The sequence below is a fragment of the Pieris napi genome, chromosome 1 (genome assembly GCF_905475465.1).
Source record: "Pieris napi chromosome 1, ilPieNapi1.2, whole genome shotgun sequence".
Classification (NCBI taxonomy): domain Eukaryota; kingdom Metazoa; phylum Arthropoda; class Insecta; order Lepidoptera; family Pieridae; genus Pieris; species Pieris napi.
This window is the reverse complement of record NC_062234.1, coordinates 13,233,153-13,258,075: the sequence shown is the minus strand read 5'-3', so window position 1 is coordinate 13,258,075 and position 24,923 is coordinate 13,233,153. Positions and strand designations below refer to the sequence as shown.

Sequence of the window (24,923 nt, the reverse complement as noted above, 5' to 3'; positions counted from 1 at the left end):
ATGTAATATACAAGATGTTACAAATATTATCTGAATTGAGAATTAACCTCAATGGACCTACAGAAAATCATCATCATCATCCAGTGACGCTACAACCCCTTATGGGTCTTCCGTCTTGGCCTTCTCCCCTGGACTCGATACTTGGCGACTCCAGTTGGAATACTTTCCATGACTCTTAAGTCACTTCGATGCAATTTTTCTGTGGTATCCACGTAGTCATGGTTTTTGATGGCCTGGTCTCCGGCATTCGCACCAAGTTGCCTACCCATCTCAATCTTGAGTTTTGCAAAATCTGAGTATATTTTTTATGGTTTATACGTTCGTTAAGTTAATATCTTTCATCAATTTCCTTGACGAGTGCAAATACCCTTCTTAGAACTTTCGTTTCAAATATAACCAGTGTCCTATTATCCATTTCTTAGCGTCAATGTACCACAGGCGTAAGTAATGAGCCGAACGACAGTGCGGAGTGCGCACCTTTAGGTAATTGTGTTCTATGGGAGTGCGGACTACATGCCATTATACACTAATGAGGTACGGTGACTATTGACTTGACTTGACTATGACAGAAACTGTTTAATTTTGTTGGAACAGCTGGCAATTATACAAAATAGGAAATACTTAGATCTATAATATTATTGCAAGCAAATTTGTATTAAATTTTTGACTAATTACTTATACTGATAAAATCCAATAAGATTAAATACTTAACTTTATTTAAGAATGGAAGAGTGGCTTAAAGAAAGTTTATCAAAAGTTTTAGACTTCGAAGTGCCTCCCGATCTAATAACGTTAGCTCTTAATTCCTATATCTTGTCAAATATTGTGATTTGTATATGCTGTAATAAAAAAATATATTTTCAGATATGTTTTATCAATGGAGAATGAAGCAGATATAACTGAATATATGAAAACTTTAATTAATTTTGAAAATCCAGAACATAAATCATTTTTTCGAGAACTGTGTAACAGGAAATTTCCCTCAAAAGGTAGGTTTTTAATTATGATGGGTTAGTTAACAAAACTTGGCATGTAGAATACATACATTTTTTTTTTCAATTCTAGGGTCTTCCTTACCAAGACAGCCCAAGAAAAAAATTTCAAAAAATAAACAGCAGCCTGATGTGCTACAGGAAAAACCCATACCAACACCAAATGCAGAAGAATCAAAAAACAAAAAGAAAACAAAATATGTTAATCTTTATTCACAAGAAGGCAAGAATGCCCAAACTATCTTGATTAAAGGTAATTTGTAAGTTGTTCATTATTGAGGTTTTTATTTATATGTTTATATGTTCTATGAATGTTTATATTCTTATCAAAGAAAAATTGACAGCATAATCCTTCATTACCGTTTAACTTTATTTAATAATACTGAATTTGGCTTAATTTAAGTTTTACCCATTTTATTTTACAGGCAGGCATCACTGTGAGTGTCAAGCATCAAAACATGAACTAATTAACAATTGTTTGCACTGTGGCCGAATAGTTTGCAAACAAGAAGGTTCTGGGCCATGCCTTTTTTGTGGAAATTTGGTAATATTTTTTTGGCAGAATTAGTGAAATATTTATTTAAATGGGTTACAAGTAGAATCAATAGGTGATAATCTAGTGATACCACAAAACTAGTACATTCAATTAAATTTGAATGACATATTCAATAATTTTTTTAGGTGTGCACACCCCAAGAGCAAAAAGAATTAAATGCTAAGACTAAAGCCAGTGCCAAACTAATGGAATCTTTAATGGAAAGAAGCCGGCCTAAAGGCTGGGAAGCAGCTGTTTCACACAGAAACAAGCTTTTGGAATATGATCGCACTAGGTTTGTCAGTGTTTATTATAATTTTTGTTCAAAAGTAAGATAGTAGATGTTAATAATTGAAAGCTGAATAGTAAAGAAAAATATTTACTTATATGGGGGTGAAACTTTATATAATAAATATGCTGTCAAATGCAAAAAATGCACTTTTAAGTCGTACTTAATATTTTAAATCTATCTTTCTTAATAGTGAACGTCGTACGCGAGTAACAGACGATGATAGCGATTATTTCAATGCAAACAGTGTCTGGCTTAGTGCTAGTGAAAAGGAAAAACTGCAAAAGTATCAGCTATCACTCCATGAAAAGAAGCACACATCTAGACTCAATAAAAAGATGACATTTGATTTTGCTGGTATGTCATTTATTTCAGTGTTTATATAGTTTTAGCTGTTATTTCATAAAAACTGGCCCTGAATATAAGATAAATTGGATCTATGCCACTAGATGTCGCTTATCATACTTTCATTCTTTATCTTGTTCGATAAATCGCCGTAAGGTGGCACGGTCTGGTTGGCGCGCGTGTTTTGCATGTGTATATAGTCACACACAGATGTCGCAGTGTTATTTACTATAATTCTAAAAGGCAGTATCGAAACAATTTGAAACGTATATATATTCGTTTGATAATTTAACTTCGACAAGACCTTACTTCATAGGATCATTTCTATAGTAAGCTCTTCACGCAACTTCTCTCACTACGTGGGAAAATTTCAGCCATGATGAGGAGACGTGGCGCGGTACCCTGAGCGTGAGGTTGGCAATGACGTATCACGTATGTCTTTAGCCCTCGATGATCGTTCACTTCTTCGCTTGCGAGGGAGCGTGGGGTACTGTCGCTGTCTGAGTGGCTTTTTAATCTCTTATTATAATATATCATAATTCTTTAATTGTATAATATAGTATCGCATCTATTTTCTATTATAAATTGTTTCTTGTCAAAATATAATCTAAAGTATGTTATTTTATAATTATCAACATTATCTGGCGACTGGCACGCACCTACCTGCGTTTTCGTTTCATTAATCATTTCTAGAAAGTAGAAACTGGTGACAATTTTTTGCAATTGTCTAGAGAGTCATATAAAATATTATAGTATAAGAAAAAAATCCACGTTTGTACACACCTTTTGCTCAGTGGCACAAACCACTGTTACAACCATTTGATTTTTGAAGCTTATCGCGTAGCTTAGCTTTTTATTATTTTATTATACTAATGGAGATCAAAGTCAAACTGTGAAATATATACACTTAACTTTTATACGATTTCCTTTAGTACACCTAAACATAAATTTAAAAAATAACTAAATAAAATTTTAAAATTACGTCCACGAGCTTTGGGTTTTATTTTTTTTTAATTTAATTTTTCCTGGAATTTTCATCCCGTAGAAATTTATTTTATTTATTTATAACGAAATGTTTTTAGTTAGAAGAATTTAATTAGTTACTAAACTAAAACAGGTCGCCAAGTGATTGAAGACAATACAATAGATTATGAGGTGGACGAAGAACAAGTTAGGAATATTACATCCGGGAACGCCCAGGGTGGGCAATTCCTAAGAACGGATTTGTTGGCCGACTCGTCGACCGACCGGGATGTCGCTCCTGGTGTCAACGCTAATTTATTACAGGTATAAGATTTTGAAACCCAATTGACGGCTCATTGGTCTAGTGGTTAGAACCCCTGACTGCGAATCCATGGGTCCCGGGTTCGATCCCCGGCTGAGACAAACATCGATGTGATGAGCATTTGGTGTTATGCATAGGTCTTGAGTGTTTAAATATGTATTTATATGTATATCTATCTATATATGTATGTATATCCGTTGCCTAGTACCCATAGCACAAGCTTCACCAGCTTAGCATGGGACTAGGTCAATTGGTGTGAATTGTCCATTAAAGAAAAAAAAAAAAATCTTACAATCTCTTGATACTTTTAAATAATTTTATTGAACATTCGTGGGTCATTCAAATTTCTGCATTTGTTTTAATTTTTATATCGATTGATTATTTTGGCAAGAATTAATTCTCGATATTTTATATACCTCTTTGAAAATATATAATAGGTTTTATTTTCTTTATCTTAGTTCGACGATACGGTGGGCGGTAACTACGCAAATATAACTAAGGGCTGGTCCAGGGAATCTCGCGTACAAGACTCCCAATTGCAAGAGATGACGGATGGTGGGAAATGTCTGTCCATGCACCAACCTTGGGCCTCGTTGCTGGTTGAGGGGATCAAACTGTAAGGACTTTGTTAATATGTGTAGGAGTGTGGCATTAACGAGACAAAAAGTAATTAACAAAATATTAAATCGGCTAAATGCTTGTCAACTGAAAAGAAAACTTATCAATATAAATTATGATTTACTTAGGAGTTTCTCCATACGAAATTTAGCACAACATTTTGAAGATTATATTTACAATATTAAATTGTAACAATATCATATGAGTACAGGTCAAATTGATAACCTTCGTTTACTGTGATAAATAATTCTTGTATTCATGAATTAATAATTATATATGTATATAGTTTTTAATAATGACGTTCATCAGTGCACATAATCACCAAAATATGAATTCATTTAAAGAGGGCAATGAATAGGCTCAATTGTTTCACCATTAAAATCCTACATTATCACTGAAGAAGGCTAGAGATCTGTATTAAAACTTAAATAATGTAAAATAAAATTCCAATATCGGCGACGCTGCGGAAACTATTGACAATAGAGTAAAGTACTACAGTTTTATAGAAGATCATCATCATCATCTAATCAGATTTTATACAAACATGTCTATTAAATATATAATAAAAAAATATGCCTTGCGTAGCTGGGTCTGAAAGTGAGTCTACTGTTTACATTAGGATGACCATAGAAAATAATGAACCCTTCCTTTGATATTTAACGGGAAACCAATGCTTTGAAGCTGACAGTACTTTATGCTGGACATTAGACATATATAATCGATAACGCGTCTACGTGTGAGAAAAAAAACTAAATGACTTTTAACATTTTATCGTATTATAAATAAAACATTTAATTAAAAAAATAAATAAAGACGTTGAATTTTATTGTGTAGTTTCTTTGAACAAAAATATGTTTTAGCTCTGAAGGTCGAACCTGGTACTCAAACCATCGCGGCCGGCTGTGGATAGCTTCCACCGCGAAACCACCAGAACAAAGCCTTGTGAGGGAGATCGAGAATAGATATAGAGTACTTTATCCAGGTACTACGTTATTATGTTAATATTTTTAAGGTTTGAAATTGAAAAATATAAAGTTACGTATGAAATTTTAAACTCTTTAAAGAAATCGTTATAATAAATTTTTTTTTAATTAACTGCTCTGATTTTGATTTGTTTGGATGTATTCTATTCCCGGCGAACAATAACTTTGTTCAATTGACCTTGACTTTCATTAAAAATTCTATCCTTGACTTCCGATCATTTTTGTGCTTAGGCAAATTATTTTTAAATGTTATCAATATAGTATTGTCTTTGATTAACATAACTCTTTTTACACATTTAAAGAAAAACGCTTTTTACCGGATTAAAGTTATGTATTATTATAAATTTACAACTATTTGACATAATTTTAAATTTATCCGACGTTTCGCGTGCTTTACAGCGTGCGTGGTCACGGTGACTGAAGACAAAAGATGTTGAATGTCAAAAAGTATCACAGCTGCAGAGAAAGTTGCATTATCTGTATTTATTTCCCCGGAGTTGGTATCGACTAAAAGATGGAGGGTTTTGGCAAAAATGGCTCACGGTGTCCTCTATTTTCAAGGATTGTTTTTCTTTTTGAGATTTTAATTTGGATATTATTGGATCCCAGGTGTTTGACAATTTTAGGCCGTCTTCTCTATTGAAATTGGGGTGTTTTTTGATTTCAATGGCTTCGCGTACCAATCTTGGGAAGAATCTTTTCTCTTTCGCAAGTACTTTCGGTTGGTCAAAGCGTATGTAGTGATTAGGCCTATCTAGTATGTGTTCACAGACTGCTGATTTTGTGTGTCGTCTATGTCTTATGTCTGCAATGTGTTCTTTGAGTCTGCTGGACATATTGCGTTTAGTTTGCCCTATGTAAGACAGGCCACAGTCGCAATCCAGTTTGTATATACCTGCATCTTGCAAGATGTATGAGATGCAGATACTTGCGAAAGAGAAAAGATTCTTCCCAAGATTGGTACGCGAAGCCATTGAAATCAAAAAACACCCCAATTTCAATAGAGAAGACGGCCTAAAATTGTCAAACACCTGGGATCCAACAATATCCAAATTAAAATCTCAAAAAGAAAAACAATCCGCGAAAATAGAGGACACCGTGAGCCATTTTTGCCAAAACCCTCCATCTTTTAGTCGATACCAACTCCGGGGAAATAAATACAGATAATGCAACTTTCTCTGCAGCTGTGATACTTTTTGACATTCAACATCTTTTGTCTTCAGTCACCGTGACCACGCACGCTGTAAAGCACGCGAAACGTCGGATAAATTTAAAATTATGTCAAATAGTTGTAAATTTATAATAATACATAACTTTAATCCGGTAAAAAGCGTTTTTCTTTAAATGTTATCAATAAATTATTTTCAGATAAACAATTTAAATTCCCGTCCTTCTACCCAACGGCATGTCTGCTCGGTTGCGTCAACGTAGATGACTGTTTACCGCAAGAAGAGTTTCAAAAACAGTATGTATTTTAATTTTCGCTTAGCTATCAAAGTTATATAGCAGGACTAATCCTGCAAACAAAAATTTTATTAGAAGCATTTTTAATTATGTTTAAACTCCCAGGAGATGAATACTTTTTTTCATACAGGATATTTAAATGTAATTAATTTGTATATGTCACTGCAAAATTGTAAATGCTGTTCGTTCTGCAGTGAGATATAACCAATCGGGGCATTATAACTAAGTTGTGTTACGTTTCATGTTACTCAGGCATAATTAATTGGAATCGTACATTTTTAATTTATTCTCTACAAATATACGAAAATACTTTTTTATAATATAGGTATCGCGAGTATTTACCAAATAATATTGTTATTATTTCGACGAATATATTTATTTATTTATATATAAAAAGTAAAGTAAAAGTAAAAAATTCTTGCCCAATGTTTATATATTTTTATTAATTTTGTTTAGATACCCAGACGGTGATAGTGACAGTCCGTATGTGTTCGTGTGTTCGAACCCCGTCAGTCTGCGTCTGCGTTTCCCCGTCAAAGGGCAACATAAGATATGTAAGTTGTATGATTCTGAAAGACACATTTTCGTGTCTATTTTAAATATTTTAGCATTTCCTTCCAACCTGTAAATATTGTACGGAGCCGTAAAATTTACATTACTAACTGGCTTTTAAATCGCCTTTTTTTGTAAATATTTGCTGTGATTGAATAAAAAAAAATCTAAAGTTTTTGTGCTTTCAGGGACTTTGGATAAGTCAATACATCAAGCCGCGCTCAAATGTTTGCAGAAAATGTCAAAAATAGAAGCAGAACAAGCGAATGCAGCGTAACTTTGTAATTATTTTATTATATAATTGAATAAATAAAAAGAGTTGTTAAAAGAATTTTTATTTACAATAATCCTTAAACCTAAATAAATAGTCGAAACACACTTATACACACAAAATGTATATAGTTTGTCAAAAAGTCTTGGTCATAAAACAATGTTATCAATTATTCTAGTTTTAATCTATGATAAATTCAGATGTACCATGATTTTTTGACCAACTAGAAACATTTACACATAATACTTCGTATTAACTTAATATTAAGAGCACCGAAGAAGGGAAATGCAGGTGGGGTCTTAAACCACTTAGAATGCTTTATTGAGTTTTTAAGCGAATTACTTTCGATTTTTATGTTCAACGCCATCTTGTGCGCGAAACTCACAACACAAACCCAACTAAGCATGTATTATAAGAATATTATTAATAATTAATCTCCAATCTTTCATTAATTTTATCTTATACTTCGCTGTTGACGTAGTAAATAGTATCCTAAACTTAGAGAAAAGAACGACGCTTTGGCAGATAAGTAGATTTGGTTTAACAGCAATCTAGCTAGGAACGTTAAGATTCCTTCTTTTGGTTGAGCTGAGGGAAAAATGCTTCTATTGGAAGAATGGGGTCGTCAGTTGCTATCGTAAAGTAATTCGGTATTCGTCTGCTATTCGATGATACTGTTTTGAACATGCCTGGCGTGTTGTAGTCTTTACTGGCTGCTAGGGTCAAATCTGAAACGCGTTTAGAATGCTCGAACAGACGCTCTATGTGGTCTTGATGCTTTTTATCCGCTATTTTCATTATAGCACTCTCAGACCTCGTTCTCTCTGAAGTTATGTCGTTTTTGTCAGCGAGTGTTGTTTCGTTTATAGAGACGTCTTGAACTGATTCTCCGGTTTCAGAGTCTTTGATTTTCTTCCTCAAAGGTCTTTTGCCGGCGATTGTGCTTGATGTTTCAATCGTTTCTTCCGTGGGCTTCGGTCGTCGTTGGCCGTTCCTTATACGTGCTGAGATTTTTTGTGTTGTACTTTCTGCTGTTTCAGCTGGTTTTTGTCTGTTGTGTAGGCGTGAATGTATTTCTTGCTCATTATTTTCAGTTCTATTTAACCTGTAACGTGGTTCTTTCGGCGTAAATCGTTTTCTTTCTGTTGTAGTTTCTATTTCAACATTAATTTCAGCATATGGGTTTTTTCTTTGTGGTCTAGGTTTGGGTGTATTTTCAACTGGTTTTTCCGTGCTACTTGTAGTCGAGCTTAGCCGGTTCCTGTAATCTTTAACACTAAATTTAGGTCGGTCATGCTTAAGCTTTAATTTTGGTCTTTGTATTTTACCAATATTTCTTGTGGTTTCTGGTTTCGCTGTTGTCGTAGTAGTAGTTGTATCGGCTTCAGTATTCTCGTGAGCAATAGTAGTAATTTCCATTGGCCTTACGTCTCTATGAAATGAAAACTCTTTCAGAATATCAGCGGTATTTTTAAAGGAATCGACCAAACTTACGGCAATATCGCTAGTAGGAGTATCTTTTTCATCTTGCTTATGACTATAATCTGGAACTTCGCTAGTCTTATATTCATATGAATGTTTTGCTGTTGGGGGCCTATTTGCTATTTTCATAATAGGTGACTCTTTGTTATGATCAAAATCTTTGGTTGTGTGGGTAGTCGTTTCAGTTTTTCCAGTTGTGGTTGCAAGAAATCTTTGATGGCTAAGTTTCTTCTTCATTACAGTAGGTGTGGTAGGAGATATGGTTGGTAAAGCACTTGTAGTTAAATCAGTAGTTACACTTACTGTTGTTACAGGAGAGTCTGTCCTTGATTTTACTGCTCTAATTCTAGGCCTGATTGTATGTACTTCTTCGGTTGTTTGGGGAGCATCAGTTGTTGTCGTGGTTATTTTAGCTGTGGTAGATTCTTCTTTAACTCTACTGCCAATTGGTCGCCGCCGTCTTATTTTGTTTCTTTTACGAATTTTGTCTTTATCGACGGGTTCGGAAGCACTTGGGCGCCTAAAATGTTGATTCGGTGGCAAAGTTGGTAGTGCTTCTACAGGCTCTTCACTTACAACTGTCACCTCTGTGACCGTTTCTTGTATAACCTTGGACGGCTTTTTAGTACGCCTTGTTGAAGGAGTTGATACCTTATAGTAGTAATCTTTTAGTTTGTGTTGACCGATAGGCTCAAAATCATCGCCCAAAGGTCGCCTGCTTTGAGTGTCGTAATTACTTTCATAGTTATATCCATTTTCATAGTTTTTTTCTGGTTCAGTTACAATAGCGTATTCTTCGGGTGGTTCAGGTATCACTGTAGTTGGGTTAGTGAACAGTGCACTGGAATGTTCTGGCTTTGATATAGTCTCTTCAGTCACTTTTTGATTTGTTTCGTAAGTATCAGGTAGCCAACCTCCAGTCGACGCATGAGTTACATCGTCTGCTTCTTTATCAGTTACTTCATATGTCGGTTGATATGATACTGAGTTTATAGCTCCAAACAAGCTCGATGCTCCGGGCGCATTTATATATTGCTGATTAACTTGCTGATTTAGGCCAATATTATCGTAAAATTGTTGTTGCTGATTGTAGTTAATATTTCCCGTTTGCTGATCATAATTTAACTGCTGTGTATTTGGAATGTTGAAATTATATTGATACTGATTGTCATAATATTGATTAGGAGACGATGTAACCTGTGTTATCGGTGTAGCTTGAGGATTATACGTTGTGATCTTATTGAATTCTGTTTGCTGCTGCTTGGAGAAAGGATCTTGTGGGCTGGGCTTAAAACCACCGCCACCGGCTTTCTTTCCAGAATTCGGGTCGATTTTTGTCGGGGCTATAGGTTTTGTTCGTGGCGTGGGTACGTTAGCCAAGTCATTAAACGTAGAGCTAAAGAATAACTGATTCTGAGCCGGTTGGAGTTTTGGAGTGGATGAGTAAATTGTAGGTGTAGTTTTTATGGTTTGTGGGAAGTTGTATGCACTAAAGAAAGTCTGTTTAGTTGGAAGCGGTTGTTGTGATTGTTGGTAAGTAGCCTTTGTAGTTGGATATGCTGGGTCTCTATTTTTCACTGTCTGCACTGCGAAAGGTCCAAAAGAACCTGAAATAAAATACATGATGGTAGAAATCACACTATTATAGAAACAAATTAGCTAGTTGTATGTAATTCGTAGTAGTAATGTGGAGGTATATTGATATACGGGCTTATAAAAATATAAACACTTCCTTCTGCTTATAAAATACACACCTATTATACTCGGAGGCAACTGCTGTATTCCAGCTAAATCCTGGAGTGAGTACTGGAAGTGAGGTCTGTTAGGAATGGTCAGAGTACCAATAGACTGCTGCTGAGCGGTTTTAACTTGCTGCGTCACAGACTGGGACGCTGGATCATTGTCCTGTAATTTATACAGCTCTTGCTTGTAGATTTCCGAGCCCGACTGAGGTCGCTTACCATCAGGTCTTGCGTAAACTTGCACTTGGTTTCCAAGAATATTTATGGGGGTCGGTGTAGAATATTGTCCAAAATTAATAGGTTGGGCACTAGTTAGTGTTTGAAGAATGTTATTATGATATTGCTGAGGCAGCTTCTGCTTTGTCTGTTGCTTCTGTTGATAAACCGGGCGTGAAAGGTAGGGGTTGTGTGTATTTCTGAATATGTTGTCGACGGGATAGTTCTGAACGTATTTATATTGAGATAAACCGTTATTAGGTAAAGCAAATGGATTGAGATATGAATTGATTGCTTGGTTTTGGGCTGGTGAAACTGGCACCGTCCGTAAAGTTGTTGGTCGGTACGATTGTGCTATTGAAGTTAGTTTGGTGGCATCTCTCGTTGCAACAGGGCGTCCAGTTGATTGATAATAATCCTGGATTGGTTGTTTGTAAGGGGCGTGGAGAGGTGCGGTGTTCAGTGAGCCATATAAGAGTCCGCTGGAACCGACGACAGGTCTCCATCCACTTTTGGATACGGGATAATGCTGGAAAAGAAAAAAATTATAAACCAAATATAATATTTGTCACAGTAGACTTTTTTAATTAAAAAAAATTACCGAATGTGATGCCATAGACCGACGCAGGTGTTTGGTGCTTACTACAGACAAAAATAAACTTTGCAAAAGCAGCAACGACACCCATAGCCGCACATCTGAAAACAATACCTTTATTACTATAAGCCAACATATTTTTTCTATAAAGCAATCCCCAAAATAATATTGTATAGTTTTAGACTTTTTTATCTTAAATGAATTATTATTAATCGTAACAAAAACTTTATTACTAATATGAATTTTAATAACGTTTTTCATTAATAAAATTTCATATAGAAAACATTCCTAAACCTTTTGGATTTGCTACAATTGTTTAAAGTTAAGAAATTGATCTATTACGTGTATTATGTAAAACATGACGTGAGAATATTATTGTAGCGTAAAAACATTATCAACAATACGCGTATTTCAAAATTGTATCAGTTTCAAGCTTGCCAAATCTATTGAACTCGCCTATACGTTGAAAAATATAAATATATGTAGAGCGGAACTGAATTTGACCGTGAAGTTTTCGTTCCCACGAACTTTAGCTATAGTTATTTTCTAAATTTAGTTTGTATAAGTAAGAAAACAAGACTGATTGAAAAAACTATATACAATTACTATACTTCCGTTGCAAATGAAGTGGATTTCTTTGCTAGGTGGGTTACAAGGAATTTATATTTCCGATAGCGATGGTAGAAACAGATTCGTGCTACATATGTCATATAAACTACCAAATTTTGTATCTATACACAATTACAGGAACGGAAGTAAAATTTCTTATTTTTTATTAATTTAAGATAAACACTATCACATATCTAAATTAATAACAAACCCATTTATTAATAATAATAACACACTACATTAGCGCCGTTTTAATTTATTCTCTCTTTAATCACAAGGTAATCACAATTTGACAGAAAGAGTTCAAATAGATAGATTTAATTATTACGTGATTCAAAAATACCCTGCAATGGGAGAGTATTTAGACCATTGACATCAACTATAAATGTTAACTGTTCTTACTTTTATTATAACATTATGATAATTAATATGACATATGCATGCCTATTTTTATAAGGCTGATTTTTTTTATAATTAATTTTACTAAACGTACTTTCTTACAAATGAACGATTTATTTTATTTTTATATACGTAAATATATACATTTATTGACATATAAAGGAAATGTGTATAGTAAACAGTGGCTTTCTATATAGCATTTATGTACCATACATTGTTATGTTGCACGGGGCATATTACGCCATAACTATGGGAGCTGTTTTGAATGGGCAATGACACCGAAAGTTCCCTGACGTGTGTCCATGGTACTCATGACTACTCTTGTGTTGTCGTACGTGTCATATGTAAAACGTACGTGGTAAATTAACAAGTACATAATCTATTTCACATTTGTTTCAGTTGTAAGCATTATGTTGTGGCAAGCCGACCGCACCTATTATCAAGGGCGGCGTAACTATACCATCTGGGGCCCGTGGCAAATTCTTTTGATGGGGCCCTATCAGTAAAAATCGTCACGTTGTACTCAGTTTAATTTTAATAAACTTCGAGATTTTCAGCGTACTCAATTACACGTTGTATATGTCCCACTAATGGCCATAGGCCTCCTCTGTTAGGCCAGAGGGAATGGTCTGTAGTCCCCACGCTAGCCCAATGCGTATTGGAGACTTCACATTCATCCATAGAACATAATATCGCTTGAGTCGGGGGACCGTGGCATTTTGCCAGCCCTGCCACCCTATTGTTACGCCACTGATCAAGGCCATACATTGGTTATAATATGTATAGCTTGTTTCTTTATTTTGTGTTGTATTAGATTAAATTTGCCGTTCTATTTAGCAAGTTATACTAAGAGTTGCGTAAATTGAGAAAATTTTATCAAAGTCTTTAACGTATACTAATTATAATATTAAATAATAACAGCTTTATTCGAAAAAATATTTTACTCAAAAACATGTAATTTAGAATAGAAATTCATAGGGTTTATATCGTTGTTTTAATAGTACAACTTTATAGTGGCCGGTTTTTAGGCGTAGAAAAACATAACGGTGTGAAAATACTTAAATTACGCTCTAATATTTTTCTATGTCTCGTTGGAACAATGTGATTCCTATTTTACTATTTATAGTGTGACTATGGACGACACAATCCTGAAAGATTCATTATCACGTGACATGTTTTACTATCATGAGACATCAGGTTACATTCCGTACAAAGTTTTATAATTAAGCGTAAAGAATTTATCAAGAACTCTGTAGAATGTACAATCGTTTGTGTGTGCGTTCGCGTTGGGCACGCACCATGACAGCCAGCCTAATCGCTACTATTGATCTCACTGAAAGCTATGTTTTATATTCGAGGTATAAAATTGATTAAAAATCTTGTTCTGGGGTGGTTGTCGATTTCATTTACATTTTGTCTAATTGGCCCGATAGATTATAGAATTCATCAGCTATTTTGATTATTATTAAAAAAATATATATTTTATTTAATTTTCTATCTATCAATTTTTAATTATTATTATTATTACTATGTAGGTTAAGAATATTGTAAATCCTGTATATTTCTGTGTTGGAAAAAATATACATATGTATATTGCCTTAATATATCTTTCAGATAATTTTATATATTTAATTATATGATATTTGTTATAAGTTATTAACTGTCTTAAATAAACTGTATGACTACTGACTTTTATTGGCGTTATAAAATTAAACCATTTTGTTATATGTTGTATAATGTTATAAAATATTCCAATGCACAAATCAACTCTTTTATTACGAACATTTTCGGATCTTTATTCTTCTTATAGATGCCTGTGCTGCGTTATGTTGCATATTAAGGATAACGATTTCTTTTTCCGACGTGTGAAAATTTGATCACGTAACATTGGAAAATAGAAAATATAATTGCATGATTTTGTTTGCGGTGACGTCTCTTAGGCCTACAACGCACTAGCGGCTGGCCGCAATGCGGTGTGCCGCTGCGGCAGGCCGCGGTATATACGGTCTGCCGTAGCGGCATGCCGTGTTCCGGCTAACCGTCCCTATTGCGGTCCTATTGCGGTCTGCCGCAATCGTCACTCGTCAGTGCTTCTTGAAATATCGCGCTTTATGGACGTTGAAGAAGTTGCGGCAGTTATTTATTTATATAATCGTAGAAAATATCGTCAAAAAATCTTTGCATAGTGTCTAGCGCAAGGAACAAGCGATGACTGAGGCGGGTAGGACGTGGTATTTGCGGCTAACCGCGCCGAGTGCGTGGAGGGACGCGGCGCGCCGCATCATTCAACCGGTGCGGTTCGCCGCAGCTCCAGATCAACCGGAGCGGTTGACGGTTGACCGCAAGTCAGTGCGTTGTTATCGTGCGGTTTCATGTAATAATCGATGTGCGGCCCGCCGCAGCGGCGCACCGCATTGCGGCCAGCCGCTAGTGCGTTGTAGGTCTTAGACAACTAACAATTCGTGCAACGAAATACCGCATTGATTATGTGCGTTAACAAAAGTTAATTAATGCACATAGTGCCTTAGCTCCATCAAGCTCGTCTTCGTCGTCGTCTTCGTCATCTAGCTGGAAAGTACAATGTGGAAGATATGTTCGTCTCCTTCTATGCCCTTATAGACCACAGGCTATGCTACTTAGGTATAGGTGAAAACAATTTCCATCTTCAGATTAGCTTAAGCGTTCAGTGGCCTGATTGTAGAATTTGTTACTTCACGAATGACATATTTACAATAGCAAACAAAAATAGGTCATATCGTTTAATCATCAACATTTATTTTAATCAACTTTTGGCCATGTCGTCACTTAAATTAACCTTTTATTTATTTCTACTTTTATATATCAAAGTAATTACTGACCTTTCATGGTATCATAGTAGATTATATGTTTAGAAATAACAGTTTTTGATAGTATCAGTATTTCAAACATCATTTCAATTGTTAAATACTACTTCGCTTCAATTAAGAAAATTGATAATATAATAAACAGGTAATTGACAATATTTTAGTAGAAGGTATTCTAACTATTTAACCTATTAGCGGACCAATTCTTAAAAGGCCGGCAACGCACTTGTGAGCCCTCTGGCATTGAAAGTATCCATGGGTGGTATCACTTAACATCAGGTGAGCCTCCTGCCCATTTTGCCTCTGTTTTATAAAAAAATTAAAAAGCTGTTAATTTATCCTTGATTATTATTAATTTAGCAATGTACTATATGACATCCCGCTTGCTCGCAATGCTCTTCGGACCGTAGCACGTTTCACTCCAGCTATTTGCTACGAGAAAATACATTTTTATGCCTCAGCCACACGAGAGAGCGCTCACAAATAAAAGTGCACTTTAAAAGGCTGAAATTAAAAGTGATTTTCATGTAATGATACTGTATGCATGCGTTCGAAGCTAATCACTGCCATCATTGTCTTGATTTGTGTGATTATGAGATGTAGTTTATAATATACATGGTATAGAAATTAATTCAAAAATTTTATTCTAACATATTTATAAATGAAGTGACAAAGATTATTAAACTAAATCAACTCTGTAGTACGGATGTTTTATATTATTTTTAACGTCGTTAAATATACAAGTGGCTCATAAAACTATGTTTGAAAGTAATAAAAAAGAAACATTTTTAATACACTGTTCAAATATGTATGGAAGTGAAACTCAGTTAAAAATATAATAATTTTATACATATTGTATTAGAATTAGTTTTTATGTCCAAATCGTCGCATTTTTCTCTTTCGAAATCTCAACATTCGTAAAATGTGTCAACCTAAAACATTTTTCAATTATAGCAGATAGTAAAGAACATGATATACCCCACATCTAAGAATAATTAATTATAGAGAAGAGTTACCATGAATTTTGAACTAACACGTCTGGTTTGGAATCTTGGAATTGCTTTTTCGGTAACAATTTCAGCTCTAATTTAAAGTATGCCCTTACTAGACTGCGTAACTGTAATTATGAATGTTTACAACCACCTTTTCAGACGGCCGTCCATGAAATATATGTTATAAAGTATATAGTGTAAACATTGTTTAGAACGTTGAGCATAAAAAAGTCACCGTATTGAATAGAGCGCGTTGAACTCTACTGTATGGCCAGTCCGTGCTACCACCGCGTTGCAACGTTGTGATTTTATACCGATAAATTGATTTTCACACCACATTTAATTGTTACGTATTTATATGTATCTAATTGTTACAATACCATATCTAGGTTACAATACCATATCTAGGTTACCTACTAACTTAATTTATAAAAATTACGAAAACTTTACAATCAGATTTTATTGAAGTGCATTTTTGAGTCTATCTAATCTCTGAAAGTAATTTTTCGAAGAGTTTCATCATTTTTTATTGCCGTTTTTGATTTAAAGTATTTGAAGCTTCAATCATGCTCGTTTATTTATATATTATATAGATCAGTGTTAATTCAGTTCTGGCTGTACATCAATAGCTTTTCTATTTATTACACTTGCATCTGATAAAGTAAAATGTGGAGAAGAAACCGGCGTGTCTTAACACACACACACACACACAAACTTCTTCACTTCACACAAATGATGCCTTATCCAACCTCTGCATTTTCCTATTATAAATGTGTATTTCATTAAATTACGCTATTATAACATGCAAATAAGCTATCCCACAGATACTTCCTTGATTTTTATAGCCATAGTTTTCAATTTCACACACAAATTGATAGATGTCATTGTCACTGTCACTTTCGAAGACCATTCTTCAGCTTGTGGGAATACAGTGTTTTGTTGTTGTAAAAGTTTATTCAATGTATTAAGTAATACGCAATTATCCGTGTAGAACTTATAGTATAGTATTTCCTATGTAAAAATGATATAATTATTGACGTAGACTACTGAATAGAAAAATTATATAGAAAATTCCAGGCTTAGTTTTATTATATTTAATAAAATCTTGATTTGCTCGTTAGATTAGTGTTTTGTGTTCTCGTTTATTTTTATATTGAAATGCAAATAAATGTATAAAGAAAAATATATTTCTTAATTAAATATTATCAAACAAAAAAGGAAACAAAGTTAAAATTTTGATCCCTGTAGCAGTTTACCTTTAACGCTGGCAGCATTTCCTCATAAATTATAGATATAAATAAACATAAATTTGTTAATTTATATTATTGAAAAAATATGTTTTACATATTATCCGGAAATCAGAATTGAATTACGGGCAAAAAAATTGTTTTCAATCGGTACAGATTGCCTTAAACAATTATCAGAGAAATTGTTGCAACTCCTACGATGCCAGAAGACATGAAACAAATAACATGCTACTAATATAATCAATTTCACTAGTAATTTCAGTGATATATGAATATCTTGTTATCTATAAAGCAATTAAATTTGATTTGTTTGTCACTAGCGAAGAATCCAAAAACAATAATGCGTCTACACCTAATGAGCATGTAATGACGAGTACCGGAACGAACAAGGCCTCATTACGATTCACCGCCCGTGACCTTCGCTGGTCACTTTCCATAACAACGTGACCCGACTACAGCTATGCCAATTCACTTTCTTCCAAATATTGCGATTGAACTAAGGTTGTTGCACCTTGTATCCTTAATTTGAGGCTTTTGGATGAATGTTTTTTTATATTATATACATATATAACTCTTTATAAAGAGGCTCAATAATTATAGGACTACAGTTTTGTATGCAATCGGCATTGAACGTTGAAAATTTTTTCATTTAGATTTAAAAAAAAAAAAAAAAATTCGCTTTCAGAAACCGTTTTCTATTGGCCTTTAAAATACCATTGTTGGAATATATAACTCTCCGACAACTTTGGTGACTGGTTAATTTCTAACCCCTTTTACGTTGATTAAGTGAATTTTCTTGTGTGATACTCGCGTAAATGTATATTATTATATGTAGTAGTAGTATAGTTAGAGCAGTGTTGGCCTAGTGGCTTTAGCGTGCGACTCTCATACCTGAGGTCGTAGGTTCGATCCCCAGCTGTGCACCTATGGACTTTCTTTCTATGTGCGCATTTATCATTTGCTCAAACGGTGAAGGAAAACATCGTTAGGATACCGACATGTCTTAGACCCAAAAAGTCGACGGCGTGTGTCAGACACTGGAGGCCCAGACCTAAAGAGGTAGTAGTACCACTGATTTTTTTTAATAGTGTTCGTATTTTGTTAGTATTATTCAGGTTGTAGGCTAAATTTTAAATAAAGTTATGATGTAATTGTAATATTCAATTTATCATAAGTAAAGAAACTCTTTGTAAAACAAGGACTTATTATCATTTAGTAAGTTTTATCAATCTTTAGCTAGTTCTATTTCCATTATATACGTTGCAAAAATTAATATATTCAAACCATGTCTTACTTTCTCATACGTTTTGCAATATAATAACCTGACACATTTGGCATTTAAATAAGTTGCTTATCGCACAAGTGAAATTTTATTACAGGCACAAATTGTATAGAATAATGCATCATCAAATCAAACTGACCTGTGACTCATGACACACATTAATGTAATTTGAAAAATTTGACTCTTACTATTTATATACAATTTCAATATGTTTGAAGTACCGTTAGTTCCCAATGCATGTAAAAAGTTGCGCCAGAGTATGAGCACTTTGACTGTTAATCTCTATTGAAACTGAATCCAGCGGAAGATATAGTGCCTAAGTGAGTAGTACCAACATTAACATTTAAAACGCCATGGTACGGGGTATGAAATATAATCCTTAAGGACTGCTACAATCCATAGAAAAACTAAGGGCAAGGGTGCTACCTACTATGCTAGGCGGAAAACGTCTTATAAAGGGTAATGAAAATTTGCACGACTTCTCTTTCTTTTAGCATTAGTACGTTTGAGTAGTTAAAACACGAGTTACCTATGCATTTCTTTACTCAATTACATTGACATTTATTCAAACAAATTTATGGTCAATTAACAAAGTTGTATCTTAATTAAATACAGCAGCGTTGGCTTAGGTGGTTTGCGAAAAGACCATACATGCAACGGTTGAATCACAACGAATCAAGCCTGCAGCTTGAAGGAAATCGGATCTTAGTTACACTAAAATATATTATGTGTTAGGGTTAAAGAGCTGTTGGAAATGTGTAGAAATCTTTATATATTAAACATTAATTCTTGAAGAAAATGAAATGCCTTGATGTCACAGCCCATAAATTATGTAATTAAATGTAGTATCACATAACATATAATAGTTAAAACAAGGTTGTAACAATAAGGTTCGTAAATGACGTAACAGACACTTAAGGTCCCATAAAATAGTACGATACGCACGCGTGGTTACAAAACACTACCAATTTTAAACAAACGCTTTTCTTTAGCGAAAGTTAATGATAATAAGCCGAAAATGGAGCGAATTACTGTGTCAGACTGTTAGAAGCTTATGGCGTATGTGGGAAATATTGTTGCGAAATTTGAACCTACTAGTGTGTAATACTAGTTACATTTTCCTTAGAATAGAATTACCTTGAGACTTGCGAGAGAAACGCTTGTTTATAGCCACTAAAATGTGAATAAATTATTTCTTTACTTTCAGGCAATGATTCCTAGACATAATTCTCGAAATTGTCGTGCGTATCGCAGTTACTCTGCCAATCATAATGTGTGACATTTTATATGAGTACATAAAATATTGGTCTATTTAGAGACTCATTGAGTAAAGTATTTTTTATTTCACCACCGCTCGTGTGGTTTTCGAGTATTGCCCGAAACTATTTAGGACCTATACAATAATAATCGTTATATTATATTTCAATTAAGTTGCATAAAACTATAATGTTATTCTTTCTTTAAGAATGACATCATCTATTGGGAGGAATAAACCAAAATCAGGAATCGTTTTTTTAGTTAATCGCATTACTCATACCAATAGATAATTAATAATCTTTTTCTTTCTTTTTTTTCCTGTTTTGGTTTTGTATAAATAACTATAGGTATTACGTATGTTGCACTTCTTGCATACCTTATCTAATTTAACAGTAGTTGCCTGGAAGAGATCGCTCGAAAGCGATAAAGTGGCAGCACTTGCCCTCCTTTTCATTTAATTTTGACAATCTTATTATGTTATTGCAACGAAATAAAATAAATAAATAATCCCATACAACTATGGTTTTCTGGTATCCTTTAGGTTCCTTTCCTTTAGATGAAGACTATGTTAACTTTGAACCCATTTAGTGTCTTCTAAGCCGAAACAATTATTTTTCTGGAAATAGAACTGATATAATAAGTAACAGCATTTAAGATATAAATCAAAAGTATTTAATTCAAACCATTTCCTAAATACAGTCATTAGTACACTTCCGGGCGTAACCCATATTATAATTTGGTGTCATGCTGCACGGTATGTTTCACTCCATTTCCTTTCCTTCCTCTATTATTTCGAAGACATTTATAGTTATCGACCGATATCTTGATAGTACAATAATAGTGTTCGGCTTGGAACTATAATAAACCGTGCTTTAGGTTTAAAGATATTTATTCTCATAACAGACAATAGTCACTTACATGAGAACTTATATACTAAAGATACATAGTAGTTCGATGGATTTCATTCACGTAGAGAACTGGGATCACTCAAGAGATGGTCTTTTAGTCTTAATTTAAATATTGCCAGGCTGTCCGCACTTTTTATATTTTGTGGAAGTTTACTACACGTATACCTACCGCAGCACTCCCCAACGCTCAATGTTTTTTACAGTAATTGGTTCTATACTTAGGAAGAATAAGATTATGAGGACTATTTCGTAAATATAGCATTAATTACCATATTTAACATCCACGGACAATATTAAATGACTAATAATTTTGTATGACTAGTATTTGTAACTTCAGACTTCGTTCGGATTAGCCCTTAAAAGAGGTTGGGATGACGCCCACCTATAAGGATTGATCACCTTCAGCGAAAGAGACGGTGGCATTGACAATATAAACATCGATGAACATAATATGAAAATCTAATTAAGGAAACTTGTGACCATTTCACTATACGGCTTTGGAATTATTCATCGAAGAATCTCTTTTTAAAGTTAGTACAACTAAATACAATGCCTTCAAGACAATAAGTCTAAGAAAATGAATGGTGTTATTATCACGTTTTTGCCACAATAAATAAAACACTATTGATTTAAATTACCGCAAATAGTTTAAGTGACAAAGAAGTGAAACTGAATAATTGATCACGTTTTGCTTTCTATTTTTACATTTTTCTGGTAACAATATTGTTTTATAGGCTCTCATAGCTTTACTTTAAAACAATTTTTAAATCAAGATTTTGCCTGAATGTCTAAAACTATAAATATATACTTAATTATATATGTTTGGATAATGACAATTCACTAACATTCTAAATACAGTCTCCGAGTTGCAATGGTTAAGCGGTCCAGGGCTTAGATTTACTACAATAGAAAAATAAATCTGATCCATGTTCCAGGATAAACCTTACATTTCCTGCATTCGATTCGCAAGAATTCTTCCTGGCGCCGCGCTGGTAGACGCGTAAGTATTAAATTTTTAAAACAATCTCGACACCACCTACTACATGCCTACGACTAAGGGAGATTACACCCTTTAACTCTAAAATGAAACAATATTGACTTCCCAAAAAATTTTCTACTGACAATTGACATCATAACGAAATGTTAAACATACAGTCACTAGTTAAGTTTAGATTCACCGTTAAGCACATAAAAAGTGGAATCATAATGCTGATTTAAGCCGGTCATACACGTTCTTGTGCCTCTACCCCAATAATTACATGTTATGTGAATTAATATGTAATTTACGATTATTTTCCATCGTTAGAAAGACGTTCACCCACTTGCCAGGAAATGCATAGTGATTCTGATTTCCGGTAGAAATGATAAAGAATATGTTTTTATCAATGATATGCCCGGCGTACCAGTTATATATAATTGGTTTTATTAAAGTCTTTATTTAAGAGTTTCTTATATAATATTTATATCGATATTAAAAGATTTCTACATTCAAGATTCTGTTATAACAAAAATAGTCGTAAATTTTATCGTAATCATGTTTATGACTCGATAGCTTTTAAGCTAAATATTGATGTATAGTTTTTAAAGTTATATTCTACATATTAATTTATTACAAAGAAAAGTAGTATTTCTGGAAATACATGGCTATTTTATAACATTTTTCTTAAGTCAAATATAAAAATGTTCTCCGTATCAAATTTTAAATTTAATCATATTTCTTGACGGCAGTAGTTAGACACTTATTCTTGAAGTGTAATTAAATATCAACATTTTCCAATAGTAATTAATGTATGATTAAAAAGTATTAAGTAGTTTAATATGTTAACAAGTGTTTGCATTGAATTATAATTTCCGCTCTATTTATTGATAACGGCTATATTTACATAAAGGTATAATTTCTCCCATACTGAATATTTACGAGATGAAAGTAACTTTTTTTTTTAAATAGAATAACCTTTTTATTTTTCATTTCCTTTATTTAATTACAATTAAATAAATATAAACTAATTGATAAAATTCAGTAAATCGTGTTTCCGCGCACATCAGGATAGGACAATTAGCAAAGAAAGAGGTTAAATTACTCGGAATATCTTTAAATATTTTCTTAATTTTGCAATAAAACTTACCGTTCATTTTCCTACGGCTTCGACACATGATCACAAAATTAGGCTTGATATACACGCTCGCATCACTATCACAACACTATCACAGCGCGCGCACGTCGCGATGTTAACTGACTTCGAATGCTTAAGACGATGGTAGCAAAACCACTGGGGTGGGAAAAGTAAGTATTGAGTTCGTTTTCATTGCGTCGAAATGTAACTAAAATTGGCTTGTGATGAATCAACAGTAAGCTATTTGCTGTACTTGCAAGCTTTATAGGTACGAGAAACATAATTATGTAAACAATCGCTTTGAATTAAGTATGGATGGGTTTTGGCGATAGGTTTCTTGTAGTGAAAATTGTTTGTGGTTTATTATTGCTTACAGCTGAATAAATGTAATATGAAGAAAATTTTTCTGCGCCCTATGCTTTGACGCGGCAATAAATACTATCAATAATTAACTTATTCACCAGCTTAATTTAGCTAGAAGTTTTATTTTTAATTTAGCTTTTAGTTTTCGTTGTTGAGTTCATGTTAAGTACTTACTAAATAATTTATGTTAACTTTTGGTATGACTGACAAAAATAAAGCAGCAATAAAGTTCTTATTAATAACGCTGAATAAAATGGATATAAAAAAAAACTTTTTTTTTTGGCTGTAAAAAATTTTCTTTACAATTTAATAATTGTAAACGAAAATCTTTTTTAATTTCAGCTCTACGGCTAACCACTGAATTGGGCTTAAATATATTTTTATTAAAAAGAAATTTTATTTAGAACGTACAACGAAATTTAAAAAGGAGCTTGCAATGCATATGGCAATAAAGTTACGAAACTTATCGGCCCTTCGAATAGAATAATAGCCATGGCTCGTTTCAATAAATTATAATCTATGGAACTTACTTTCATAATGATTTCTATTCATGGCGGTTAACATGTGATTCTATAATTTCTCCCGGCTGAATATAAAATGTATGGAAAGTGATTCCAGTATATTTGGGCAGCCGATAAAATAGAAAGTTGTAATTAAATTATTACGTATGCTTATTGTTGTCCTTGTTCAGAATTTATATAACTATGACGTGTTATGTATATTTATAGTGTTCGTAGTTAAACACAGATGAAATAGGACACAATTAATTTCACCAGAACATAATCGTTGAATGAAAAACAAACTATAAATAAGGTTATAGAATCATAAAAGGTCTTGCGCAGATTTAACTTAGCCACCTGTCCAGAAATTATTATTTCATGGTGCGTTAACCCAGACTACGATGGCGAATCAAATAAAAAAATTGTTTTTTTTTTCACTTAAGTCGGTGTTACGTTCCTAATGTATTATATGGTTAGCTAATTAACGAACTAAGTCAATATTAAATAAACTAATCATTGTATGCAGCTAGAATTACAGCTGAAAAACAACGTGTAAGACTTGATGATGCAAGAATATTCATAACATAAGGAAATATAAAAAGTAATTTTCCTCACATTACCGATATTATCTAATCAAAACCGGACATTCGTTACTTAATTCCGGATTCCGAAGTAATAATAGATAACTCTATTGTATCACGACTTTAGTTTAACAGACTATATACATAAGGATGCAGAATAATATTTGAATGCAGGAAGAATTTACAAATCTCATTTCTTATACATACCCGTTTACCTTACATTAAAAACTTGCCATGCTCATCAAAGAATCCTAAATTACAAACTTTTGACATTGACATTTTATGCATTTTCTGATAAAACATTTTTGGAAGTTACACCTAACGGATGAAAATATGGGTTGATCGAATTTAGCCTTTGCCTAGACTTACACCTTGTGTCATACATATTTGCAGACGCCACAGATAGTTTTTTTAATTCTAAGCGGCCTTTGTGTTTTGGGTGAGCTTATTAGCTAAACA

General features: G+C 33.5%; 2 protein-coding genes and 1 non-coding gene across 3 annotated transcripts; 2 read left to right on the top strand and 1 right to left on the bottom strand.

Moving 5' to 3' along the window:
* Positions 1 to 569: 569 nt before the first annotated feature.
* On the top strand, positions 570 to 7,388 carry LOC125050833 (activating signal cointegrator 1). The gene is made up of 12 exons (XM_047650880.1): positions 570 to 791; positions 865 to 989; positions 1,066 to 1,245; positions 1,418 to 1,536; positions 1,674 to 1,822; positions 2,010 to 2,173; positions 3,279 to 3,448; positions 3,905 to 4,062; positions 4,925 to 5,046; positions 6,416 to 6,512; positions 6,968 to 7,065; positions 7,252 to 7,388. Exons 1-12 carry the CDS (start codon positions 724 to 726, stop codon positions 7,338 to 7,340), a joined length of 1,539 nt encoding a protein of 512 aa, XP_047506836.1. The 5' UTR covers positions 570 to 723; the 3' UTR covers positions 7,341 to 7,388.
* LOC125055483 lies at positions 2,461 to 2,670 on the top strand. The gene has a single exon (XR_007117909.1). It is a non-coding gene; the product is annotated as a small nucleolar RNA U3 (small nucleolar RNA).
* LOC125050827 lies at positions 7,383 to 23,150 on the bottom strand. The gene is made up of 4 exons (XM_047650867.1): positions 23,033 to 23,150; positions 11,376 to 11,470; positions 10,571 to 11,303; positions 7,383 to 10,423 (listed from the first exon to the last, which is right to left on the bottom strand). Exons 1-4 carry the CDS (start codon positions 23,058 to 23,060, stop codon positions 7,899 to 7,901), a joined length of 3,381 nt encoding a protein of 1,126 aa, XP_047506823.1. The 5' UTR covers positions 23,061 to 23,150; the 3' UTR covers positions 7,383 to 7,898.
* Between the last annotated feature and the right edge of the window lie 1,773 nt (positions 23,151 to 24,923).